Below are 21,626 nucleotides of genomic sequence, written 5' to 3'. Positions count from 1 at the left end.
GGCAGAGCAAACTCAGTTCCAGTGCAATCTCACTGGCTGGGCAGGCTCTCACAGGGCTGATTTTTGCCCTAATAAACCAGTTGCAAAAGCTGGGTTCCCAAGCAATAACAGAGTACGAAAACTTCGTGTGGGCGGCTGTCGTGTGCATAACCCTACAGAACCTGACGGGGGTGTGTGGCTGCTAATTGCCCCGGCAGCTGGCCAGTTGTGCAGGGGGCCTGCCTTGTGCAGGGATGCTGCTGCTGCTGCTCCTCGCGTGAACACGGCCCTCCTGCAGGTCTGGCTCCGCTCCCACCACTCCAGCACCACGGGAACTGATGGTTCTTGTCCCCGGCCCCCAGGGACAGTGACTTCGGTGCTGCTCTCCTGCCATCATGGTGTCTGATGGCTGCAATGCCTCGGTCTGCACAGATGCAGATCCAGGATGCAGCTTGTGGGTGGATGTCCCTCCTGTCTGCCCGTTGCAGAGGCTTTTGGCCGCTGAACCATTAATTACCAGAGGGCTGAAATAAACTCCAGCCCTTTCCAAGGGGATCCCACCTTGTGTTCAGAGACAGGTGTGTGACCTGGTGGTGGTGCAGCCCTTGAGGTGACAGAGCATCTCAGAGCCTGTGTCTTTCTCTCTGCCCATCACTGGGACGTGTTTGACACAAATTCCCTGTTTCTGCAGCACCTGAGAAATGAGGATGCCTGGGATGCTCAAAATGAAGTTCTTGCACTGTGGTCATTACTTTGAGGATGTTTCTCAGGGCTGTGGTGTCTGGCATCGTATAAATGTCAAATAGGGGAAGGAGACAAGCATGTGGCTGTGGGTCTGGAGTGTCCCTGGTGGGGGCCCAGGCCCTTGTCCCTGCTGGAAGGAGCTGTGGGATGGTGCTCTGGGGTCTGGCAGAGCACTGGGCTGCCCCCAGATCCTGCTCTGGCTGCTGGAAATTCATTATCAACTGTCAGCAGGCACATCTGTTGTGCTCTGCTCTGTAGATCCCAGCCAGGAGAGGGTTTAATTCAGAAAAATGTCCTTTGGGGACAGATCAGATATGTCGTTTGTGGAGGCATCTAGAATCCAGCCTTGCTGATGCTTGTGCTCGCCTGTGCATAAAGGAGAGAGTTTTTCTCTTGTCTTTTTCTCTTTGTTAGGTCTCCTGTGTTCTCTTCTCTTGCATCTCTTAAATAGTCACTGTGGATCTCCTTTGTCAGAGCTGAGTCACCATTTAGTGGTTTCTCTCCTTCACATCTCCCCTCGCTCTGGAGAAATGCAGCGACAACTATGAACTTCCCCACGAGTCGTTCTGTCTGATGGAATATGTTCAGGTGGTTGAAGGCTGCGATGGAAGGATTTTTCCTCTTTAATGCGGAGACACGGCTTTGCTGGGAGATTGCTGTGATTTCTTGCTGTCCCTCATTACAGACAGAGCTGATGAAGGGGAAACGTGCCTGGCTGGGGGAGCTGATGGAGCAGAGGTGCTGCCACAAGAGACCTGGGGCTAGATGAGCCCTGGTGCAGCCCACAAAGCCCTGTTCAGAGATAATGCCAGAGGCTCTTTGAACTTGCTGACAGCCGAGATAAAGTATCAGCCAGCGGCAGTTGCAGAGAGGCTGGAAAAAGCACATTTCTGCAGCCTGCGGGGCAGCAGCCCCGAGCTGGGGCAGGTTGATGCCTCTGGTGTGGTCCAGCATCCACCACAGGGATGCACTTCATCCCCAGCTTGCCACAGAGCAAGGAAAATAGTGTTTGAGATGAAACCTCTGGGAGGTGCAGGGAGCCGTGGCGATGCTGGCGCTGTCCTGGCAGCGCTCCTGCTCCAGCCGCGCAGAGGGACACTCTTCCTCCGGGCCTCAGCGTTTGTGAGCCGTGAGATAATCAGATGTGATAGCGCAGGCACAATGACTTCATTTCTGTAATTATTTTTATTTCTTCTGCAGGCCTGTGTTTTAAAATAAACTTCGGAGCTAATGCATTGGGTTACATCTTTATCTCCCTTATTTCATTTCTCTTAAGGACTGGATGCTCAGTTGTCCCTCAGTGCTAGGTTTACCCAGCTTTGCTTGCTCTTCCCCCCACTCCAGATTATTGATATGGACTTAGATATTTGCCACACAAGACTATACCAAGGATTTTTAAACTTAGGCTTTGGTGTGAGGGATGGAAAATGTTCCTGCAGAAGTTGGGACCCTATCGTGACATTGGGAGCATGGACAGTGCTCATAGGCAGGACTTCTTAAGCTTGTGATATCATTCTGGTTTCACTTGATAAAACCTGCTGGCAAGCCTGGACTGCCCTGCACAACCTCTCCTGCTGTCCCGGTTCCCCATGGGCTCCCCCGCCACGAGGCTCCACTGCCCTCGCCAGGTACCCATGGCACACCGGAGCTTTCTGAAGGACGCTCTGCTTCATGGGCATCTGAACTGGTTCTGTGAAATGTGTGCCCTGGCAGATACAGAGGGAAAGGGGCTCTGTGGGGTAAAGAACAGGGGGAAAAAAAAAAAAAGAAAGTATCTGGTGTTGAGCTGTCACTAGCAGAGTAATCTCGTGTTTTGTGTCTGGATATTCAGCTCGCATCAGCTTCAATCAAGCGCTCCATCGGAAGTCTCCTTCCATTAAGTCGTGCGATTCTCATCCGCTGATCTGGGCTGCAGTAAAGCTTACACAGCCATCTGGGCTTAAAACAATGACTTTCTACATCAACATGAGTAATCCTCCTGCCTGACATCATTTAATCAGTAATTTGTCTGAACATGTTGTAAATGCACCAGGCTGGGGGTGGAGTTTGAGTCCCAAAGCTGCTTCTGCTGCGAAGGGCAAACCCCCCGTCCCCAAGGTCTGGTGCAAGGGACGGTGGTGACAGCCTGTGTGCTGGTCCCGGACAGTCACGTGCAGGGGATGCTGAGGTCCCCGTGACATGTCAGTGCTCGGGGCGAGTGTCCCCAGGGTCCCTGTGCCCAAGGGGCTGCGGCACGACCAGTCCCTCCTGCGAACTGCTGCTGTCAGGGGAGATCTGTCCTGAAATTCAGGCTGTGTTCAACCTCAGCTGCTTCCGAGCCCACGGGACAGCCGCAGGCCCTGCTTCTGTGGATTATTTTTATTTCTAAATAAGAAATTCTCTCTAAGCAGCATTTAAAACTAATGTCATTGTCCTGGCAGTGGTGGCTGCCTAGGACACTGATGTGAACATGGAAAACGTGGCTTCTGGCAGGAGAATTCAGGCAGTTTCTTTTAATGTCTATGATTCTTAGTATTGCCAGGAGTTGACTTTTAAAAGTGATAATTTGTTTGAACTTGCTGGAGTCTGTTTAATGAATTGGCCAGGCTCAAAGGGGATGGCTACACGCTGCTTGTCTGCAGTTACCACATTATTTCAGTGAGCAACTATCCCCTGACTGCTCCAGAGCAGCTCTGCAATGTGCAGCTCTGCACCATGCGTCCTGCCCCGAGCCCTGTGCTGCCTGTGCAAGCTCCAGGGGCCTCAGTGCTGGGGGAGGAATCTCTGTGGGACTGTGTTCAGCCCATTTCTAAACCTCTCTGGGCAGGAAATCATCGGCAGGTGACTTGCGGATGGAGTCTGCATGGGAGGATGGTGGGTCTTGCACAGGGAGCAGGGATGTCCCCAGCTGAGCTGTGTCACTGCGGCACAGACTGCACCTGTACAGGACCCTCTGGGCTCCTCTTGGTGCTACATTCAATTGGTGGTTTTGAAAATCCACTTCATTATCTAAAATAGAAGTGTGTGGTTGTGGGAGTGGCGCTGCCCTGAGCCCTGGCTGCCCGCAGGGGTGATGCTTTGCCAGGTTCACGCTGCCCTTCCTCATGCTGCCAGGACCCAATTTCCCACTTACGTCCCCCAGAATCGGCGCAGGTGGTCCCTGTCAGGCAGCAGACGGGCTCCACGGTGCAGCCCTGTGGTTCATGTCAGGAGAATCGCCCAATGTATGCAGGGAAGGTTCAAATGACATCTCTGTCATCTGCTGTCATGTTTGTAGCCAGGCAATAGAGCATTGCAGTAATTAAAAGCATGACCACGCCTCACTTAGTGTAATGAGGCGTGGGGCTCTGCCAGGTTCTCTCGGCCCTCAGCTCCCCTCCCCGGAGAGCTCCCGGCATCGCCAGTGATTTGGGGAGTGCGAACTGCTTTGGATTTCAATTGAAAATCTCAGTGACTGATACACCACTTCAGTTCACCCCTCTGCCCCTGCACATCCCTGGCTCTCCCTACAGCCCCTGCCTGCAGGAAGGGCAGCTTTTGGAGGGCGAGCTGTGCCTGGTGGTGGTTGATTCAGATGTGTTTGTATGGGGACTGGTACCCGAAAGGGCTGGTATCTGTGGGATGTTCCCAGCCTGCAGGCTTGGTGTTGCAAAGATGGCATCTTTCATTTGCATATAAACTGATAGGCAGCCAAGTGCACTGTGCAGAGCAGTCATTACCGGAGCAGGCAGGGAGCCCTGTGCTACTGGGATGTCTGCAGGAAGGGGGTGCACCCCTGGGGAGCTCAGCTTGGGGTGCACATGTGGTGGGACAGGGCTCCTGTGGGGCTTCTGGGACAGGATTTTGCAGATTGCTTATAGGTACAGTATTAAATGAGGGAATTAAATCATAAGAGCTTATGCAATTTCAGTAACTAAAGGTGATGCAGAAATGCCAGAGCATCAGCTGGCAGGTCCCAGCTCCCTGTGTGCCACTTAGCGCCGCGGGCAGGAGCTGTGGACCCGGAATGTCGGAGGCTGTGCCTGTTTGCGACCTTGGCAAAGTCATTTCGTGCTGCAGTTCCCCAGTTCCCTGGCGGGTTCAAGTGCCGGGTTTTGCAGTGTGATGGGAGAGATGCTGGAGCCAAGGTCTCTGCAGGACTGAGGGCCTTGGGAGGTTCTGGGGGGGGACCCAGCCCCCCAGCCCTGCGGAATGGCTCAGCACACAAGCAGCCACGGGGTTTGGAGACTTTGTGACTTGTTTCCTGCTTTTACGGAAACCTGATATTTTCCCCCATATTGGGAAGCTGAATTACAGAGCCCAGACCGTCCCACTGTCCTGGGAGATGCTCACCCACTGCCCGTTCTTCGCGTGAAGGGGTTGAAATGGACTTTGCGGGGCTCTGGGGCACCTGGTGCTTGTGGCCTTACCCTCGTCAGGCTGTGGGTTTGGCACACGGTCACTGGGGGCTTGGTGGGTGCCCACCTCCCTCGGGGGTGCTCCCATTTCTTCTCTGTTGTGCAAATGTAGCAACAACGCTTTGGTAAAGCCTTAGCCCGCCCGTCTTGCTGCTTCTGATCTCTAGACATGACGCTTTGTCAAACTTTTTTTTTTGTTCAGTGGAGCTAAGAATTCTCTATTCTGTCTTTATTTTTTGATATGGAAAGTAAACAAGTTAACGTGAAGGCATCTTTCTAACTGCGTTTGTGGTTCAGTATGCAGCGAGGCTCTGAAACCATGGAAGTGTCAGTGCTCAGGGTGCTCTGTGCGTGATGTTGTACATGGGGAATTAGACTGTGCTGGAGAGCGATGAAAGCAGTGAACTGTCTGCGATGTTGTTAGAGTGGATTAGATCACTTACTTTACAGAATAAAATATATTAAATGCTTTTGCTTTGAGAAATCAGGGCTGGTTTATGTCCTTTTCTCGTGCCTGACCTCAGGTCCCCACTCTCCCCGTTTGCCCACCAGTGAGGGGCTGGGGGGTTTGCAAAGAGGCTTCTGATTTCTTACCAGACTGTGTCCTGCCAGGAAGAGTGGTGGGGCCAAGGGGGACAGAACAGAGAAATAAGGCACTTGCTTCTGTTAAAAAAAAGAAAAAAAGAGTAACTCTGCTTGTGGCTCACTGTGGATAATTGGATCCTGCCAGAGAACTTGGGAAATGTGTGGAACAACAGTTTTCTTTCCACTTCCCCAAGAGTTTCCCATGAAGAATGGCACATCCTTCCTGCAGATGTTAACTGCAGATCCTGCCTAAGTCCATAGCTTTAAATATCAAACTCACTCCTTCTCTGTGTGTGCAGTCTGCGGAGGAATGGAAGATTTTTCCCCAGCTGGGTTTAAACTGGGCTGCGCTCTGCTCCCTGCAGCTACGGGCTCCAGCTCCCCATGCAGCCCTGGCTCTGAGCTTGGAAGGGCCTGAATTCCCTGACATGTTTTCTGCAAAATACCAACATGCCGTGTCCTGTGGGTGTTTTCAGGGGGAGATGTCAACCCACATAACCATTCCCCAAATCACGTTACCAAGAGAATGTTTTTTGCCCTCTCGGGTTGATCTGAAAAGGTCATGTGTGACACTGGCATGTGACTGCAAGGACAGAGACTTTTTGCGGGCTTTTCTTTAAAAATAGCAACAGCTGAGTGAAGACCTGTTCCCTTGCAGCTGGAATTGTCCCCTCAGTGCCACCAGAGCTTTGTGGGGTCTGTGGGGAACAAGCCTCTTCAGCAGGACGGTGTCTCGTGGACCCCTCATGCCCACAGCTCATCCTGGGCACAGGAGCAGGGGGAGGTGATGGGGCTGTGTGGTCCCTACAGACCCCCGGGGCTCTGCTGTAGCTGCTGGGTGGCCCGAGTGACACAGTGAGGCTGCCTGGGTGTCCCCCAGCACCTGGGGAGGGGACACGGTGTCTTCTGAATTGCTGCTGGGAGGTGCCATGGTGCTGATGCTCGGTAGCTCTGCAGGGTTTGTGCCCTAGACCTGGTAAGAGCCTGTTGGCCCATGTACCCCAGGGCATCACAGCGGTGCTATGCACCAGCCCTGAGCAGCCTCTCCCTTGCTGTTAGCCTGCAGGGGTGTGTTATCTGGGGATGCTGCCTTGCTCTGGGCTGGGGCGGGAGTAGAGAGGGCCACAGTTAATGGCTGTAGCTCACCAAGGAGTGGTGCTGCTTTCTTCCCAGCAAGGCTGGCAAGTCCAGGTCATCTTCAAAGGCTTTGATTTACAGAAGCAAGCTGGGAGAGATGGCGAGTCAAAGTGAAAGGTCAACATTCATTTCGGCAAAGGCTTTTGTTGGGTCCCAGGTGAAACCAGAAATTTGCATTTAAATGAATATGTATTTTGAGACATTAAACCCACAGGCAAAATAAAAGGGCTTGCTGAGATGACAAATACATTGCTTCTTGTGCTTTTTCCTGATATTAGACCAGACAGCATTTAGAAATAAAAACACATCAGCTAAAGCAATTTTTCTTCCTTTTCTTTTCTGAAAACAACAGTCTACTGTAAATACTTGGTGTGGACCTGAGCTACTGAAACTTTAAATGATAAAAGAATTGGTGGATTTGCAGGGTCTGTGGATGATGCACAAGAGAATGATCTCAGAGCTGTTCTGCAGTTCCAGTTCAGCTTCTCTTTCATCCTGAAATCCTAATAAAGAGAGAAAAGTCTGCTTAGAGAGGGGGGAAAAACAAGTCAGCTCGGGGTGACCTGGGGAGCAAAGTGGGACCTGCTGGTCAGGGTTGGTGAGGGGAGGCAGCAGTCCTGTCCAAACCAGAGCAGCTCGTTGGAGGAAAAGGCACCATAAAATAAGCGGTTGTGGGGCTCTGCTGCTGTGGCAGGTTCTCAACCGAATGTGTTTTTATCTCAGACGTCTGATGAATAACACACGGACTCTTTGCTGTGCTCTGAAGTCGACACCCAGCTGCTCAACAAGCTTGTAAAGCGTTTAGCAGAGGAGCAGAGCTGTGATCAAATGCACTGCTGGCTCTGTTTGTGCGTTCCAGGCCGGGGGCTGACAGCGGCACCGCTCGGCTCCCTGCCTGCAGAGGTGATGCTGCCCTGCCCGTGTCCCTGCCTGCAGAGGTGATGCTGCCCTGCCTGTGTCCCTGCCTGCAGAGGTGATGCTGCCCTGCCCGTGTCCCTGCCTGCAGAGGTGATGCTGCCCTGCCTGTGTCCCTGCCTGCAGAGGTGATGCTGCCCTGCCTGTGTCCCTGCCTGCAGAGGTGATGCTGCCCTGCCTGTGTCCCTGCCTGCAGAGGTGATGCTGCCCTGCCTGTGTCCCTGCCTGCAGAGGTGATGCTGCCCTGCCTGCGCCCCTGCCCGCTCCACAGCCCCGGCCCTCTCCTCTTTGCCACGGTGCTCACAGAAAAGGGGCTGGTGCCCCTTCCCTTGGAGAGGTCCTGCTTTGTACATGGTGCTGGATGGTGCTGGCCACCCTTGCTAGATGCCACCAAGGTGAGCCTCGGTCCCTCAGAGGTGATGCAGGGGATGGATTCCCCCTCCAAAGGTCTCTCCGCTTTGTGGTTTTTATATCCTGATGTTGTCCAGCAATGCCAGTGTGAGGTTTCCCAGCTGCCCTTGGCCAAGCAATCCTTAGAACCATAGGATCATTTTGGTTGGAAAAGACCCTCAAGATTACAGAGTCTAACTGTTCCCCCACCCCTGGCACTGCCCCATGTCCCTGAGGACCTCATCTCCGTATCTGTCCAACCCCTCCAGGGATGGTGACTCCACCACTGCCCTGGGCAGCCTGTTCCAATGTCCGACAGCCCTTTGGGGAGGAAGTTATTCCCAAGATCCAACCTCAACCTCCCCTGGTGCAACTTGAGGCTGTTTCCTCTTGTACTGGCACTTGTTCCTTGGGAGCAAAGCTCGACCCCCTCTGGCTCCAGCCTCCTTTCAGGCAATTGCAGAGAGTGAGAAGGTTGTTGCTGGTGGTGGGGACGCTGGTGGTGGGGACACTGGCAGTGGGTGCAGACTGAAAGTCTTCGTTTCTGCCCATCATTATCCCCTGAATTTGTCTCGCCAAGCAGAATGTCCCTTGCTTGGGGAAGGGGAGCCGGCAGTAACATGGCTCTGGTGCAGGACAGCAGCTCCTGGTGCAGCTTCCCCAGTGCCCCCAGCATCCCCACCCAATGCAGAGCAGCTGATGCTGGTGCAGCCTTCCTGGGCCCCTTTGTGGGAACAGGGCTCACAGCAGCACTTTCCCTCAGTTTGTGCTTTTCCAGCCCCATGAGAAGCTGCTGTCACCAAGGCTGGACTCTAATGTTGCAGGCAGTCTTCACACAGCACCCAGTGTGTTATCCAAGGTTTATTCCACAGCGTTATTGGTAAAATAATGTTGTCATCATGGAGATTTACATCGCATGGTGCTTGTGTCTAGATCTCATTTTCTGGTGAAGGCGGTATCAGATTTATTGAAAGGTTTCCGCCGTCTGCACCTCTATTAGTGTGGCTCGTTTATAGTGTAAAATGGCTCTCCTCCCTCTCCCTAGGAAATCACCTTCTGGGAGGGTTAACAATCTTGCAGTCAAGTGATATTTGTGGTTATATAAAAAAAAAAGAGTCATCTTTGTTAATATTCTGTGAGCAATGCGATGTCTCTGAGGACAAAGTTCTTTCCATTCCTGGGTAAATCAGAGTTCATTATCATGTTAATCTGACTGATTACAGTCTCCCAAAAGGATTCCACATATGGTCATTTCTGTAGCACAAATAAGGTCTGTTTTGCCTTAATCAGAAGCCTTGTGCTTCTCCTGGTGATCTTTATTCTTGAGGTGCATGCAGAGAGATTTAAATACTAATTGTTTTTGAACCTGCTCTTAGTTTTGATTCTGAAGAGGAGTTTTGAACCTCTACCTTGTGTTTGGATGTGCGTTTTGCCCATATATTTTATTGGTTTGGTTCTGGCTTTAAGTCTGTAGGAGCATGAACTGTACCCCATCTTCCATCCAGGAGACTGTGCAGATGAAAGTCTTTCCTAGGACATGGTTTTGGGGGAAGTTGTGAAGCTCAGCATTGGTCTCGGTACAGGACGGGCTATGGGAGGGCTCACGGCTGGTCCTGCTGTTCTCTGCTTACTCAGAGGTCTGACAGACGCTGCTGACCCAGGACATTGATCAGACTTCTCACAACAAATTATTCCAGTGGTTTACACATGTGAGAGCAAGGGTTTGGGGACACATGACGTTTGTGAGCACAAGCAAATGAAAAATCTTGTTCCAATTCCTGGGCAGGCTGGGGTGCTCAGGCTGGCCCACAGCCCCATCCCAGCCGCGGTGCCAGGGCGGTGGGTCTGGCCCCATCCCAGCCGCGGTGCCAGGGCGGTGAGTCCACCGCAGCCGCCGGGACCCACGGGGCTGCTTGGGCTCCAGGGCTGCGCCTGCATCCCAGTGCTGCCGGGGGCAAAGGAAGAGCTGGACTGTGGCTTCACCCGGCGTTATTGCAGCTCTCACCTGTGTTTCTGCCAGCGCCTCGCTTCGCTTTCATGAAAAGTAAATTTTTTATGAACCATTTATACTTTTCTTTCTTTTCTCCCATGAGCGTTTTGCTGCATTCAGCTGCTGGAAGCAAAGTGAGCTTTTCAGCAGGAATGTTGCCAAAAAAAATGAAGGTACCTGTTTTTGTGAGTGGCACAGACAGATTTTTATTTTCGTTGTTTGTTTTATTTCGTTTTTCATCAACTGTGTGTGCAATAGCGTTGACCATGACACGCAGAGCTCGTTCCCACAGGGTCTGAAGAGGATGCTGCTCGGAAAGGGGGATTCCCCGTGGGACCCCAAGCCCCATGCCCAGCGGGTCCCTGGCTCCGCAGGCAGCTCCGTGCTCGGTCGTGCAGCCCCCACAAGTGAAGCTGTTGCTAAAACGTTTTTAGTTCCCGTGTGCTGCAAGCAGCATGACTTGCATTAAAAATATCTCTTTCTTGTATGTGGCAAGTAGGGCTTACCTTCTGACAAGGAAATATTTCTCATCAGCTGATTGCTATGAACATGTTTATCAGCCTCTAAATCATATATAGCAGAATTAGTTGCACCAATACTCTTTTGCGTGTTAATGGAAGAAGAGTGCCAGTTTAAACAAGAGCACACAAGGAGCTGCTCCAAGCTTGCATGAATGAAAAAAGTGAGTTTGACTTATTGGAAAAACCAATTTGGTTTATGGTGAGAGGTTTTCAGTGCTTCTAAATTACAGACTTATAAATTCTAAATTTAATTTCTAAAAGTTACACAGTAGCACTAAGTAGCAAAATGTAAGGTGTCGTATCACTGGGAGTTAGTGTATGGGTGGCTGGGGAGCTGTGTTCCCGCTGAGGGACAATCCCAGCATCTCCTGGAGGCTCCGCGGCAGGACCTGTTCAGATCATGATTAGCACGTGGGGACGTCCAGCGGCACAAGCCCTTGTTGTGGGGTCACTGGGAGAAGCTGATGGGGGGGTCTCCCTGGGGGGTCCCTCTGCTGTTCCACCAGCCAGTCCTTTCCCCGCAGCCCACATTTCCTGCCCCTCCTCCCATCTTGAATTTTTAAAAATCCCCTCTACTTAATCCATGATAAATATTTGAATGGTGTTAAATTCACCATTCTGACAGAAACTCTTGTCATTCTTGTTCTTAACTGTGACTCACTGAAGAATATTTTGCTGTGGGAAGAGCAAACAGATGGCCCTGTCACCAGCACTGAGGCAGTGGGACTGGAGCCTGAACAGGCTGCTGGAGCTACTGAGGTTTGCTTGGGTTTGTGTAAAACACAGTAGCTGGTGGTCACTAGCAGCCCCATCTCGGGGTCTTGTGTGTGCTGGTTCCAGCTGTGCAGTGCATATCCAGCTGTGCAGCATCGGTCCCGTTGGGTCTACCACCACCTCCATGGTGCAGAGGGTGTGGGGATGAGCTGCCCTGGCTGGGGATACAGGATGGGGGGATCAGTGTTGCTTTGCTGTTCTGTTTCCAGCAAGATCCTGTTCCTTGCTGAGGCAATGCCATGGCTGTGGGATGGTGCCTGAGAGCTGTGGTGCAGGTGTCAGTGCTGGAGAAAATACAGAGCAAATTTTCCAAAGCCCTTGGGAATGCAGAGCTGTCAAGAAAACTTCCTCTTCAAACGAGGAGATAAATCCTCCCCAGCTGCAGCAGTGAAGTGTGGACAGAGCTACAGCCACGTTGGTTTGCGGGGGGCTGGTGTGTTCTAAGTAGGTGGTAAATCCCTGACTATGGTTTGGGATTTAAAAATGTGCTAAACTGCTGTCCCAAGGTGGATTCTTTCCTAAATGGAGACATAAGCAGAAGCATCAGCTGCTCAAATTCAGAGATGGAGAGCTGTGAAGGATGTTTTGCATATGCCAGCATGTCAAAGGGTTTTAAAAACCTGCTTGTGGATTAAAACAAGGAGTTCATAATCTGAAATTTAAGGTTCCGAGAGTCACTTCATTAGGAACTTTCCTTCTCAAAATCTTTATAAAGTTCTGGAGCAAACTCCCCGGATAAGTCTTGAAGACAGAAATTACTGTGTCAGTGAGAAAGAAGGATTACAGATAACAGGGAATTAATACTGAAATGCATATGCTATAAATATAACAGGATTACATTTGAGTGTTATGTAAAACCCGTTTTTCTTACTCCTAGTCTCCTCCAGTGGGCTGGAGCTGGCGGAGCTGGGGCTATCGCAGAACTATTTTGCATTTCCCACTTCGCTTCTTGCCGGCAGCTGCCGTTTGTTCATCAGGTGACTCTGCTTCTGTCACCACCTTTGCTAAAGGGTTCATTTGACACACACCAAAAGGCCCGGTGGCCTAGGGCAGGGTGGGCTGTGAGGTCTGGGCAGCAACGTGACCCCAGCGCCATGTCCTTGGGGGACCAGTGCTCCCTGGGCTCCGTGTGTCCCTGCTCCGAGTCCTCCCCAGCCACCTGGTTCTCTGTGGCCTTTTATACCCTTTCACGCACACCCGGGACTGCCTTTGGAAGCCGTCTGCAATGTCCCCCAAGAAAAATCCTTTGTGCTCATGCTTGAAGCTCATCCCCGACTGGATCTTCTCAGAAACCATGGGAACATTCCCGGGAACAGTCCCTCGACACTCTCCTCAAGTCCTGGCCTCACCAGTGGCTCTGGGAGCACCTTCCCAGGGGATTTTTGTGACCCTGAGGGTCCTTGGTGCTGCTCAGCCCTTTCTGGAAGCAGGGCTGAGCCTGCAGCACACTGGAGCACAGCAGCCCTTAGCCGAGCCCTCGCTGCTGCTGGTTCTCAGGGTGCTTGGGTCACGGTGTCATGGGCAGGGGGTGACCCGCTCCCCTCCTCGCTGCAGCAGGCACCCAGTGCCCCACTCACCTGGAGCGAGAGCATCAGCCAGTGCAACAGCAGCAAAGGAGCCAACAAAAATACAGCAAAATAGCGAACAACAACAAATCAAAGTAGTGAAGAAATGTAATGTTTCTTTCTGCAGCAATGGAACAGGGGACAGGGAGGGGACCGTGGGGACAGGGCAGGACTGCAGGAGTTGCAGGGGAAGTTCTCAGCACCAGCATAGGAGCAGCAGAGGGTGCGAGAACTGCGCAGTTCAGTGCCCTCCTGCCCCACTGGGGATGGTGCCATCCCCCTTGGGGACACCTGTGACGTTGTTGGGGAACCTTCAGGGCTAATGCTGAGGCTGCTGCTGTCCCCCTGCAGCCCCAGCCTGGGGGGCGTAGGGAGTGAGGGGTCCCTGCAGGTAACGCACCCCGTTACAGCCCTGTGGGCTCTGCTCCCAGTGCAGTCACACATTTCTGAGCCACTTGTTCCCTGTCTGGAAATGAATGTTCTCAGGCATATTTTTACCCGTTTTGCCTCATTCCACAGCTCAGATGAACTGCCTGCTTCCTTTGAGGGCCAAGAGCCACTGATTTGGACTGTGCCCTGCCTGCAAAGTGCACGTTAACTTTGAGGGATAATAAATCCCAGGCTCACACAGTACAATGACGAATTTTGAAAATGCAGCATTTAAACCACAATATCACAATCAAATTGCTAGTGAAAATCTCTTCATGTTGGCAATGGAGCTGGTGGGTCTTTGATGTCTTCCAGCTCAGATGTTGCTGCCAAAGAGACTTAAGCTTAAATGTCACTTTGTAAAGTGGACTTTTTTTGAAGTTTTCTTTAAAAAATAATCTTCTAAGCTCAGGAAGCAGAGAGGAATGGCCAGTCCCACAATGAGATTTCCAAACCAAATAGCACAGAAAGGAGCCACTTTCAACTGCTGCTATTTCTTCTGTAAATCCTACACTTAATCCACAGAGCGGCTGTGGGTGAATCACTGTTTTGGCTCCAGCAGTGCAGATGCTGCAGTGGGGCTGGGTCTGGCCATGCCTGACAGCAGAGCTGGGATGTGGGTCACACTGTGAATGTCAGAACCCCAGCTGCTGTGGGGCTCACCCCGTGTCCCCTCCTGCGGGTGTTTATCACTAAGCCCTGGCTGTGCATTGAGCCCTGTCAAGGAGGGATCAGCTGCTCCCTGTAGCCCCTGTGTTTGCTGGGCTCCCCCCATCATCCCCTCTGCTGCCTTAGGGCTCCCATTGGGACAGAAGCTTCATGAGGAGCCCTCAAAGCATGAGCCAGTCTGGTTTGGCTGGAGGTCAGAACCTGTTTCTTAGAGTGGAGTTTTGCAGTGGGAGCTCACTGCAGGAGCTGGAGGAACCTGCTTGCAGGGGATTTCTGACACCTCCCATGTTATGACACTGCAGGGTGTAGCAATGCTCAAGTGAGGATGTGGTGCCCAACCCTCACCTTCCCATCGCCAGAACCACATTTAGGGTTGGCTGATATCGCTGTGCCATCCCCATGGCAGTCGGCAGAACCTGGTGGGTGTCACAGGCTACAGGAAGGGGCTGGTTCTGTGCTGCTGAAGGAGCTGGTTGTGCTCAGCCTCAGCGTGCAAACTGGCCTTGCTGCTCTGGCCTTGTCCTGGAGGCGGCAGGTTGGGCGGCAGTGGTGCTCAGGGTGATGCGGGAAGCTCGCACTTTTATATGGCGTTGGGCTTGGTGCCGTATGGTACCTGATCAAGAAACTGGAGTGAAACAAACCTATCATGGCACATGATAAATGGTTTAAAAAATGGCTGTGCTACCAGTGTCTCTAAGCAAGACTTTAGGACAGAGCTGGGTCTCACCCTGCAGGGCAAAGCCATCCCTCACCGCTGGAGTGGCGGCCGTGCTGCCCAAGAGCTGCTGGGGACGGGGCTGCTCCTTCCTGAGCTGAGGCACACCGTTTCATTTTCAGATGAGCTGCTATTTCTAAATCTCCTTTTTTAAAAAACTTTTTTAGCTCTGGATGACCCTAATTTTGGCTGAGGAGCTTAAAAAGCTAAGAATGCAAGGTTAGTTTAATCTTCTTAAGGTTTAAAAATCATCTGGGATCCTTTGTTTGATAGTGCTGGAAGCGTTTATCTCCCCGTAGAAGCCTTGTTTCTGTTTTGCAGTACACGGTGCAAAACTCTTTTGCAGTAAAGGCTGCCGATTTCAGCATTCTGCACTTTTTGTCTGCAGGAACCATAGTGATGCTGGTGCTCAGCAGGGCGAGGTGCTTGGGGTCTCCTCAGACCTGCGACCCTGGGCTGGAGCGCTGGGGCCAGATGGGCCCTGAGCAGAGTTTGTTGAGTTCTGTTGAGCAGCAGAACCCACAGTGGAGTTTCCCGTCACCAAGCTGTGGGTCCATTTGCCACTGGAAAATCCCATGGGGATCTACCTGCCATCAGCACAGCACTGTCTTCCTGTCCCCCTGTAAAAATGGATCATAGAACTCCCTGGAAGATCAGACATGAGGGAGGATGTGGGGCTGAGCTGGGGAGAAGTCGGGTCCCCAACAGCGTCTCCCTGCACTGCCCTGTGGTGCTGAAACCATCTGGGTGTTGCTCGTGGGACGCGCAGCTGCGGGGACAGCACACGGAAATCCGAGTCTGCAGATGTCCTGCCTGCCTGTGCCATAACGCAGCTGTCCACAAGCAGGGGCACATCTTCAGCTTGTTCAGCATGAGACTGGGCAAAATTACGGCTGTTATGAATGGGAACAAGGTGGTGTGGTGCATCAGGAGTGACAGGCAGCCCGTGTCCCCTGCGCAGCGCTGGGAGCAGAAGCGCAGCCCCAGCATCGCTCCCTGTGTCCTGCTCAGTTGCACAATTGCAGTTAGTCCTGGTAACGCACTGCCCTGCAGCGGCTGCGGGGTCCGGGACACAGTGCTACGCTTACTGGCTGTTCCACAGGTTTTTATATAGAACAGAAGTTTAAGACAGAAAGCAATCATTAGCAGGTGTTAATATTCATCAGAAAATACCTGTGCATGGTGGGGTCAGCTCAGCACACAGCGTTCCTGGTACGTGCGACCAGTGATTGCTAGCGGTGCGATCATCTCTCCATCAGACTGCTCTGCTGCAAGGCTGACCTCAAAAGCTGGCAGACCTTGAGACGGATATAAGCCTTACTTTATAAGAACATATAAAGATCAAAACATAGAATATTTAAGCTGATATTATGCAATAGACAGCTCTTTTAAGTTGTGATTTGTAAAGACAGTTCAGATAATTTCCTGAAAGACGTACTCATAATTATTAATTTAGAATATGTTTAATTCAAGTTATAGAGATCAAAGAGAAGGAATTTTCCCCTGTAATGCTGTTTGTGTTTTCACGCTTTCACCATATTCCATTGGACTGGATAGGGGAGGCATGTCTGATTTGTCCTTCATTGCGGTTTCTCTGTGCTAAGATCGCAGAGGCAGCATGTGGACGTTCATGCTCATTTGGGGCATGGGAAGGGAATGGGGGAGAGCCTGGAGTGAACCCCTCAAAACGGGCTCTGGGGTGCGGAGCAGTGCAGTGTTGTGAAGGGTGAAATCCCCACTCTGCCAGAGAGGTTCGAGCTTCTGCTGCCTCCTCTGGCGTTTTCCATGCCCATTGTCTGTATGAGGTTTCCCGGGTGTGTGGGTTCCCTGAGTAGTGCTGGGGAGGCTGCTGGCGGGCAGGGCTGACATCACTGCCAGATGTGCCACACATCACTGGCTGCAGATGGCATGTACTGCGACAGCTGCTTCACGTCCAACAGCCCTTCAGGTCTGATCAGGAGTGATTTACAAGTATGTCTTTATTCGTGCAACTACAATTGGTGTTATATAGCCAGTTGTTTTAACCTCTGGCTGTGTCAAATGTGCCTTTAGGTCAGCCTGCAAAGTAATCTTCTCTAGGGAAAGAAGATAAAATCAGTGTTTATTACTATTTTGTATATAATGCAGGAGGAGGTTCGGTCTTCCTAACACACACAACGGCTGATCTGGGCAGGTTATTTCGTGCCTGACAGGCGAGCAGGACTGGGGTGGTTGCTCTCTGCTACGAGATGCTGCTGCGGTTTCTCTCTCCTCAAGTTCTGTGTTGCTGCTTCAGTCCTCATTGCAAAAAGGAATATTATTTAAAGAAAGAACAATAACTTGCTGTAAGCCAGGGCAAGGGATTTGGATTCTGACAGGTTTCGTTCTTCCTTTCCACTTTGTGCCCTTGTACCTGAGCCGGGTGCACAGCCTGTACCGGGCGCTGCTTGTGTTTGACAATGATGGATGATACAGGCAGAGACTCAATTAGCCTATTAATAAGGCACAATCTAGGCCATGGTTTTCCAAGTTTGGCACCTAAATCCGTATTCAGGCTCCTAAATGAGTGGCCTCATTTCCCAAGCAGCAGCAACAGCTCCCCAGGGACAGTGGGGCGAGGGGTGCAGGTTTCAAATGGGAATCTTTCCTTTTCCTCGGTGCTGGTCCTTTTGCATATTGTCACAAGAGCGAGTGGGGGGCTTGTGGCCTGGGGAGGAGGAGAGATGCAGGGCAGGAGAACAGAGAGAGCCAATCTCTGCCGTTTTCGCACTGTGCTCTCAGAGCTGTTTCCACGACTGGCAGGACTGGCTGTCTGCAGGGAGTTGTGTGTGTTCTGGTCTCAGCATCTCGCAGGGACTGTGCTGGGCTTTGGCAGGCCCCGCTCAGCCCCAGCCCATCTCTGGCCATGCTGTGCCTGCAGGACACTTCAGCAGCCTTGGTGCAAACTCTTAGAGCACCACTCCCAATGCTCTCCTGCCGCTTCACGCTTCTGCCCAGAACAGCTCTCCCAAGTCTCCATGTCCACAACAATGAGAGCTGCTGAAAAACTCGGTACTAAATTGGGGAAGAGCGTGAGTCAGCGGAGCCGGGTGCGATGCGCTGCGGTGCCCAGCAGCTGCTGGCTCTACCAGCCGGGTTTGGACTGCACCGCTGCCTTTTAACAGCAGGTCCGGGAGCCCAGCACCGCTTCACCGTGGAGCCCACAGGCTGCTTGTGCAGGCGGGTTTGCACCCTGGGACCCGCTGGCCATGACTCTCTGAAGGAAGCACTATTTATTTAAAATGCAGGGAGATTTACCATACCGCACCAAGGCCCAGGAACAAGTTAATGCCAGACCCACAGGGTTCCCTGATTGCACGGCCTGTGTCTGCTGAGCTATTATTTGATCAGATAATGCACATGTTAAATGTGTTTGTCAGGAAACGGAAACCTGTGTTATCTGAAAGAGGCAGCGTTGGCTGTCAGGAGCAGCCTTTGATCTGCAGAGACGTGGCGCTGTAAAGCGGGTTCCCCACGGACTGGTAGGTAAAGCAGGATCCCCATGCACTGGGAGGGAAAGCAGGATCCCCATTGTCTGCAGGGTCCTTCTACAAAGCCCGGTGCACAGACAAGGGCAGGCAGATTTTCGGAAATAAATAAATATTGGGTTTGATCTCAAACCTGACCCAGACTGAGGGGACCCCCTTCTGGGGGTGACACTCTGCTCGCCTTGGAGCCCCGGGACGGACCCTGCGGGCAGCTCTGCTGAGCTGGGGGTCATGAATTACCCGGGTGCATCTGGGTTCTCGTCCATGAGCAAAATGTTACAGTGATTTATTAGAAATTGGACAGAAAATTTCGAAGTAGTTAAATTGCTGTTGTATAAAGGGCTTATATGGAGCATTGCACAACTGCACTCTTGGTCTGGGTCAGTCCCTTTGCTGATAAATCAGGTCTGGTGTGGCGGCTCTCCAGCTCTTGGCTTACCGACTTCAAATCTTTAGCGTATAGGAAAACCACTTCTGGGAAAAATAGTGATCCTCTTTTTGACAGAGAGGATACACAGCCCATCTCCAGCTCTGACCGCTGTCTGGATGAGCTGTGAGTGGGGTCCTGGGGGCTGTGAGTGGGTGTCATTATAGGACTCTCAGCTCTCTCGGGTGCTGCGTTTCCATAGCAAACGCAGGATGGGCCGTGGTCTCCTGGGCCAGCGCTGCTGTGGAGCAGCTCACAGCACTCAAATTCAGTGTGTGCTTCAGCCTCTGCAGCGCTGGAAATGAAATTTTTAATAATTTTGAGATGTATCAGATTTTATAGTTATAATACTTAACGATTCCCCATTAATGTTCAGTCTAGCACTGGCTGTAAGTTGTACTGGCACACCAGACCTTATAAATCTGTGGTTCTCACGGCCCTGATGCTCCGTCTCTCTCCAGAGTGGGGATCTGGTTCTGGAGAAACCGAAAGCTGTGAAGTCCCCCTGCCCTGCGGTGCATGGCCCTGGGGACCACGGAGGCGAAGGGTTTTTCCTAAAAACTCCATCGCAGAAAAGGGCACAGAAGAAATATGCTAAAAATAGGCAGGTCGGCACTGGATTCATGCCGTAGTGCCAGAGAAGGGAAAGGCTGTTGAAGAGAGGCAGAGGAGAGCAGAAACAATGAGGTGACGGTGACCTGTGCCACGTCTGTAACGAGGGACTCCAGTGGGGTCAGAGCAGCAGCAAAGCTGCCACCTCGCCGATCTGCCTGGAAACACGGGCCAGAGCCCAGAATTCACAGCTTCCCTCGAACGGCTCGAGCTGCTGGCTGATTCCCAGCCAGACTCTGACCTCGCTCACAGTTTTATTTATGCTCTTAAAACACCCCGCATGTTTTGTTTGGTGGTGTTCAGGCCATGTCTGCAGCAGCTGCAGTTCTGCTGCCCCACTCTCGCTCTCACCACACGCTCCGTCCAGGCAGCTTCACCTACACAGTGCTGCCAGAGGTTTGTTGTCCAAGCAGATGTGTTTTTTGGCCGATGTTGCCACCTCCTGCCGAACCCTGGGCAGCCCCAGCATTCTACCCACACATGAGCCACAGGTCTCTGAACAGGGGTGGGGCTGGTGTGTTTTGGGGTCCTGCTCCTGGCTGCCTCTTGAGTGGGATGTAAGACGGTTTCTGAGCTGAAAATATTGCTGATGAAGCACCAGGGCAGTTGGTGGGATTTGCAGCAACCTTGGTGTCACCATAAGTGTCCGACCCTTCATCTGCTGGCGTGCCCCAGCTCTTCCCTCTGCTGCCATCGTCCTGCACTTTGCCAATGAGCTTCTTTGTCTTGCAGAGAGATGCTAAGGGCCAGTACCTGTTTGACCTTCTCTGCCACCACCTGAACCTGCTGGAGAAGGACTACTTCGGCATCCGCTTTGTGGACCCTGACAAGCAAAGGGTGAGAACCCTTCGTGCCCAGGCTGGGCGAGGGGGTTTCGTGCAGCTCGGTGCTGTCAGGCGTGTCCTCGCTGCTGCGGCTGAGCACTAGGGCAAACAGAATTGGGTTGAGCAGTGATGGGGGCTCTTCCCCAGCGATTCTCCCAGCCCTGCTGCAGGAAGGACAAGCCACTTTCCGCCGTCTCCGTTTTGAGCTGGGAGCTGCTCCCTTGCTGCCACCCAGGGCGGGAAGGGGCTGTGCTAAGCCCCTTGCTGCCCCTTCTCCCTTCCAGGGCACCCACTGACACTCGCCTGGGTTTTCTTGCCCAGAGCAGTAGCCTCCTCTTCCTCATCCTCCCCACCTTGCAGAGTTGGAGCCATTGGGAGTGTGTGATGCTGCTGCCTCTTGCGAGGTCTCTGAACTGTCACCCCCCATGTCACCTGTGCCCCCCAACTTGTGTTTTTTGGTCTTTCTTCCTCCCAACTCTCCAGCCTTCTCCCATCTCTCCAGATTTGCCTCCTGGCCTTTGTTGTCACGCTGTGCAGGACCCGATGGCCGGATTTGCAGCGGGCTGTGGAGTGGCAGCTCTTCAGTGTGGGCGAGCGGCATTTTCCTTGCATGATGCTGAGGGATCGTTAACTGCCACTCCACTTGTGTCAGCTCTTTGTTTCCCTGCTTTTGGTGAATCGCCTCCTTAAACACATGTAGAAATAAAACCCTGTTCATAAAGCATGGTTGTGAAATGTTCTGTGTGCACGGTTGGAGAGAGCGTGGCTGAGCTCTGCACTCACCAGCGGCTCCGCACGATGCTCTGGGGAGCCCCCAGCACAGTCACTGTGTGAGGAGGAATGTTGGGGTTTTTACTCAGACCATCTTCTCTTCTGGCAAATGAGCGTTATTAATTGAAAGTATTTGTTACTGAGTTGCTTTAATTATCTTCTTTTTCCTTTCAGCATTGGCTGGAATTTACCAAGTCGGTTGTGAAACAGATGAGGGGTGAGTATCACCACAAGCAGTTGTCCCGGACAGGTGATGTGTGCTCCCTACATTCTAGATATATTGCCATTTTATCCAGTCCTTCCCCTCTGGGATCAATTCCTAGTGCATCTCCCAGAAAAAGGGCCTTTTTCGTTATCCACAAAGCCGTTCTGCTGAGCTGACAGTGGGGTCATTCTCCACCGGTCCCGCTGCAGTTGCAGCCGGCCGTGCCTCCCAGCACACGGGCACGGGGCACCGGCCCTGCAGGGACCAGGACAGGGATGATGGGGATGAGCAAAGTGAGGTTCACCGATGCCGGGTAGCAGGGTGTGCGTCCGGTGCCAGAGGGGCTTCACCATAGCTTTGCCAGGGACATCTGCTGCCCCACAGCACTGCAGCAGGGACCAGCCCTGGACCCATCTCCTCCCTCCTGACTCAGGGCAGCTGGTGTGTTTGGAGTAATGGGGAGGGTGGGTGAGCCCCCCAGCAGTATCTGAC

The 21,626-nt window shown here is 52.3% G+C and overlaps 1 protein-coding gene across 3 annotated transcripts in view; it reads left to right on the top strand.

Annotated features, from left to right (window-relative positions):
* FRMD5 (FERM domain containing 5) overlaps positions 1-21,626 on the top strand; it is an 84,718-nt gene that overhangs the window by 44,341 nt on the left and 18,751 nt on the right. For 2 of the 3 annotated variants that reach the window (XM_065847716.2, XM_065847715.2), the window contains exons 2-3: positions 20,067-20,171; positions 21,104-21,146. In XM_065847716.2, the coding sequence (XP_065703788.1) occupies positions 20,067-20,171; positions 21,104-21,146 (148 nt within the window). The remainder of the gene's footprint in view (positions 1-20,066; positions 20,172-21,103; positions 21,147-21,626) is intronic. The other variant, XM_071813914.1, reaches the window with a different exon arrangement.

Source organism: Patagioenas fasciata, chromosome 12 (assembly GCF_037038585.1).
Source record: "Patagioenas fasciata isolate bPatFas1 chromosome 12, bPatFas1.hap1, whole genome shotgun sequence".
In the NCBI taxonomy this organism is placed as follows: Eukaryota; Metazoa; Chordata; class Aves; order Columbiformes; family Columbidae; genus Patagioenas; species Patagioenas fasciata.
The sequence above is the reverse complement of the archived record's forward strand: the minus strand, read 5'-3'. Positions and strand labels throughout refer to the sequence as shown.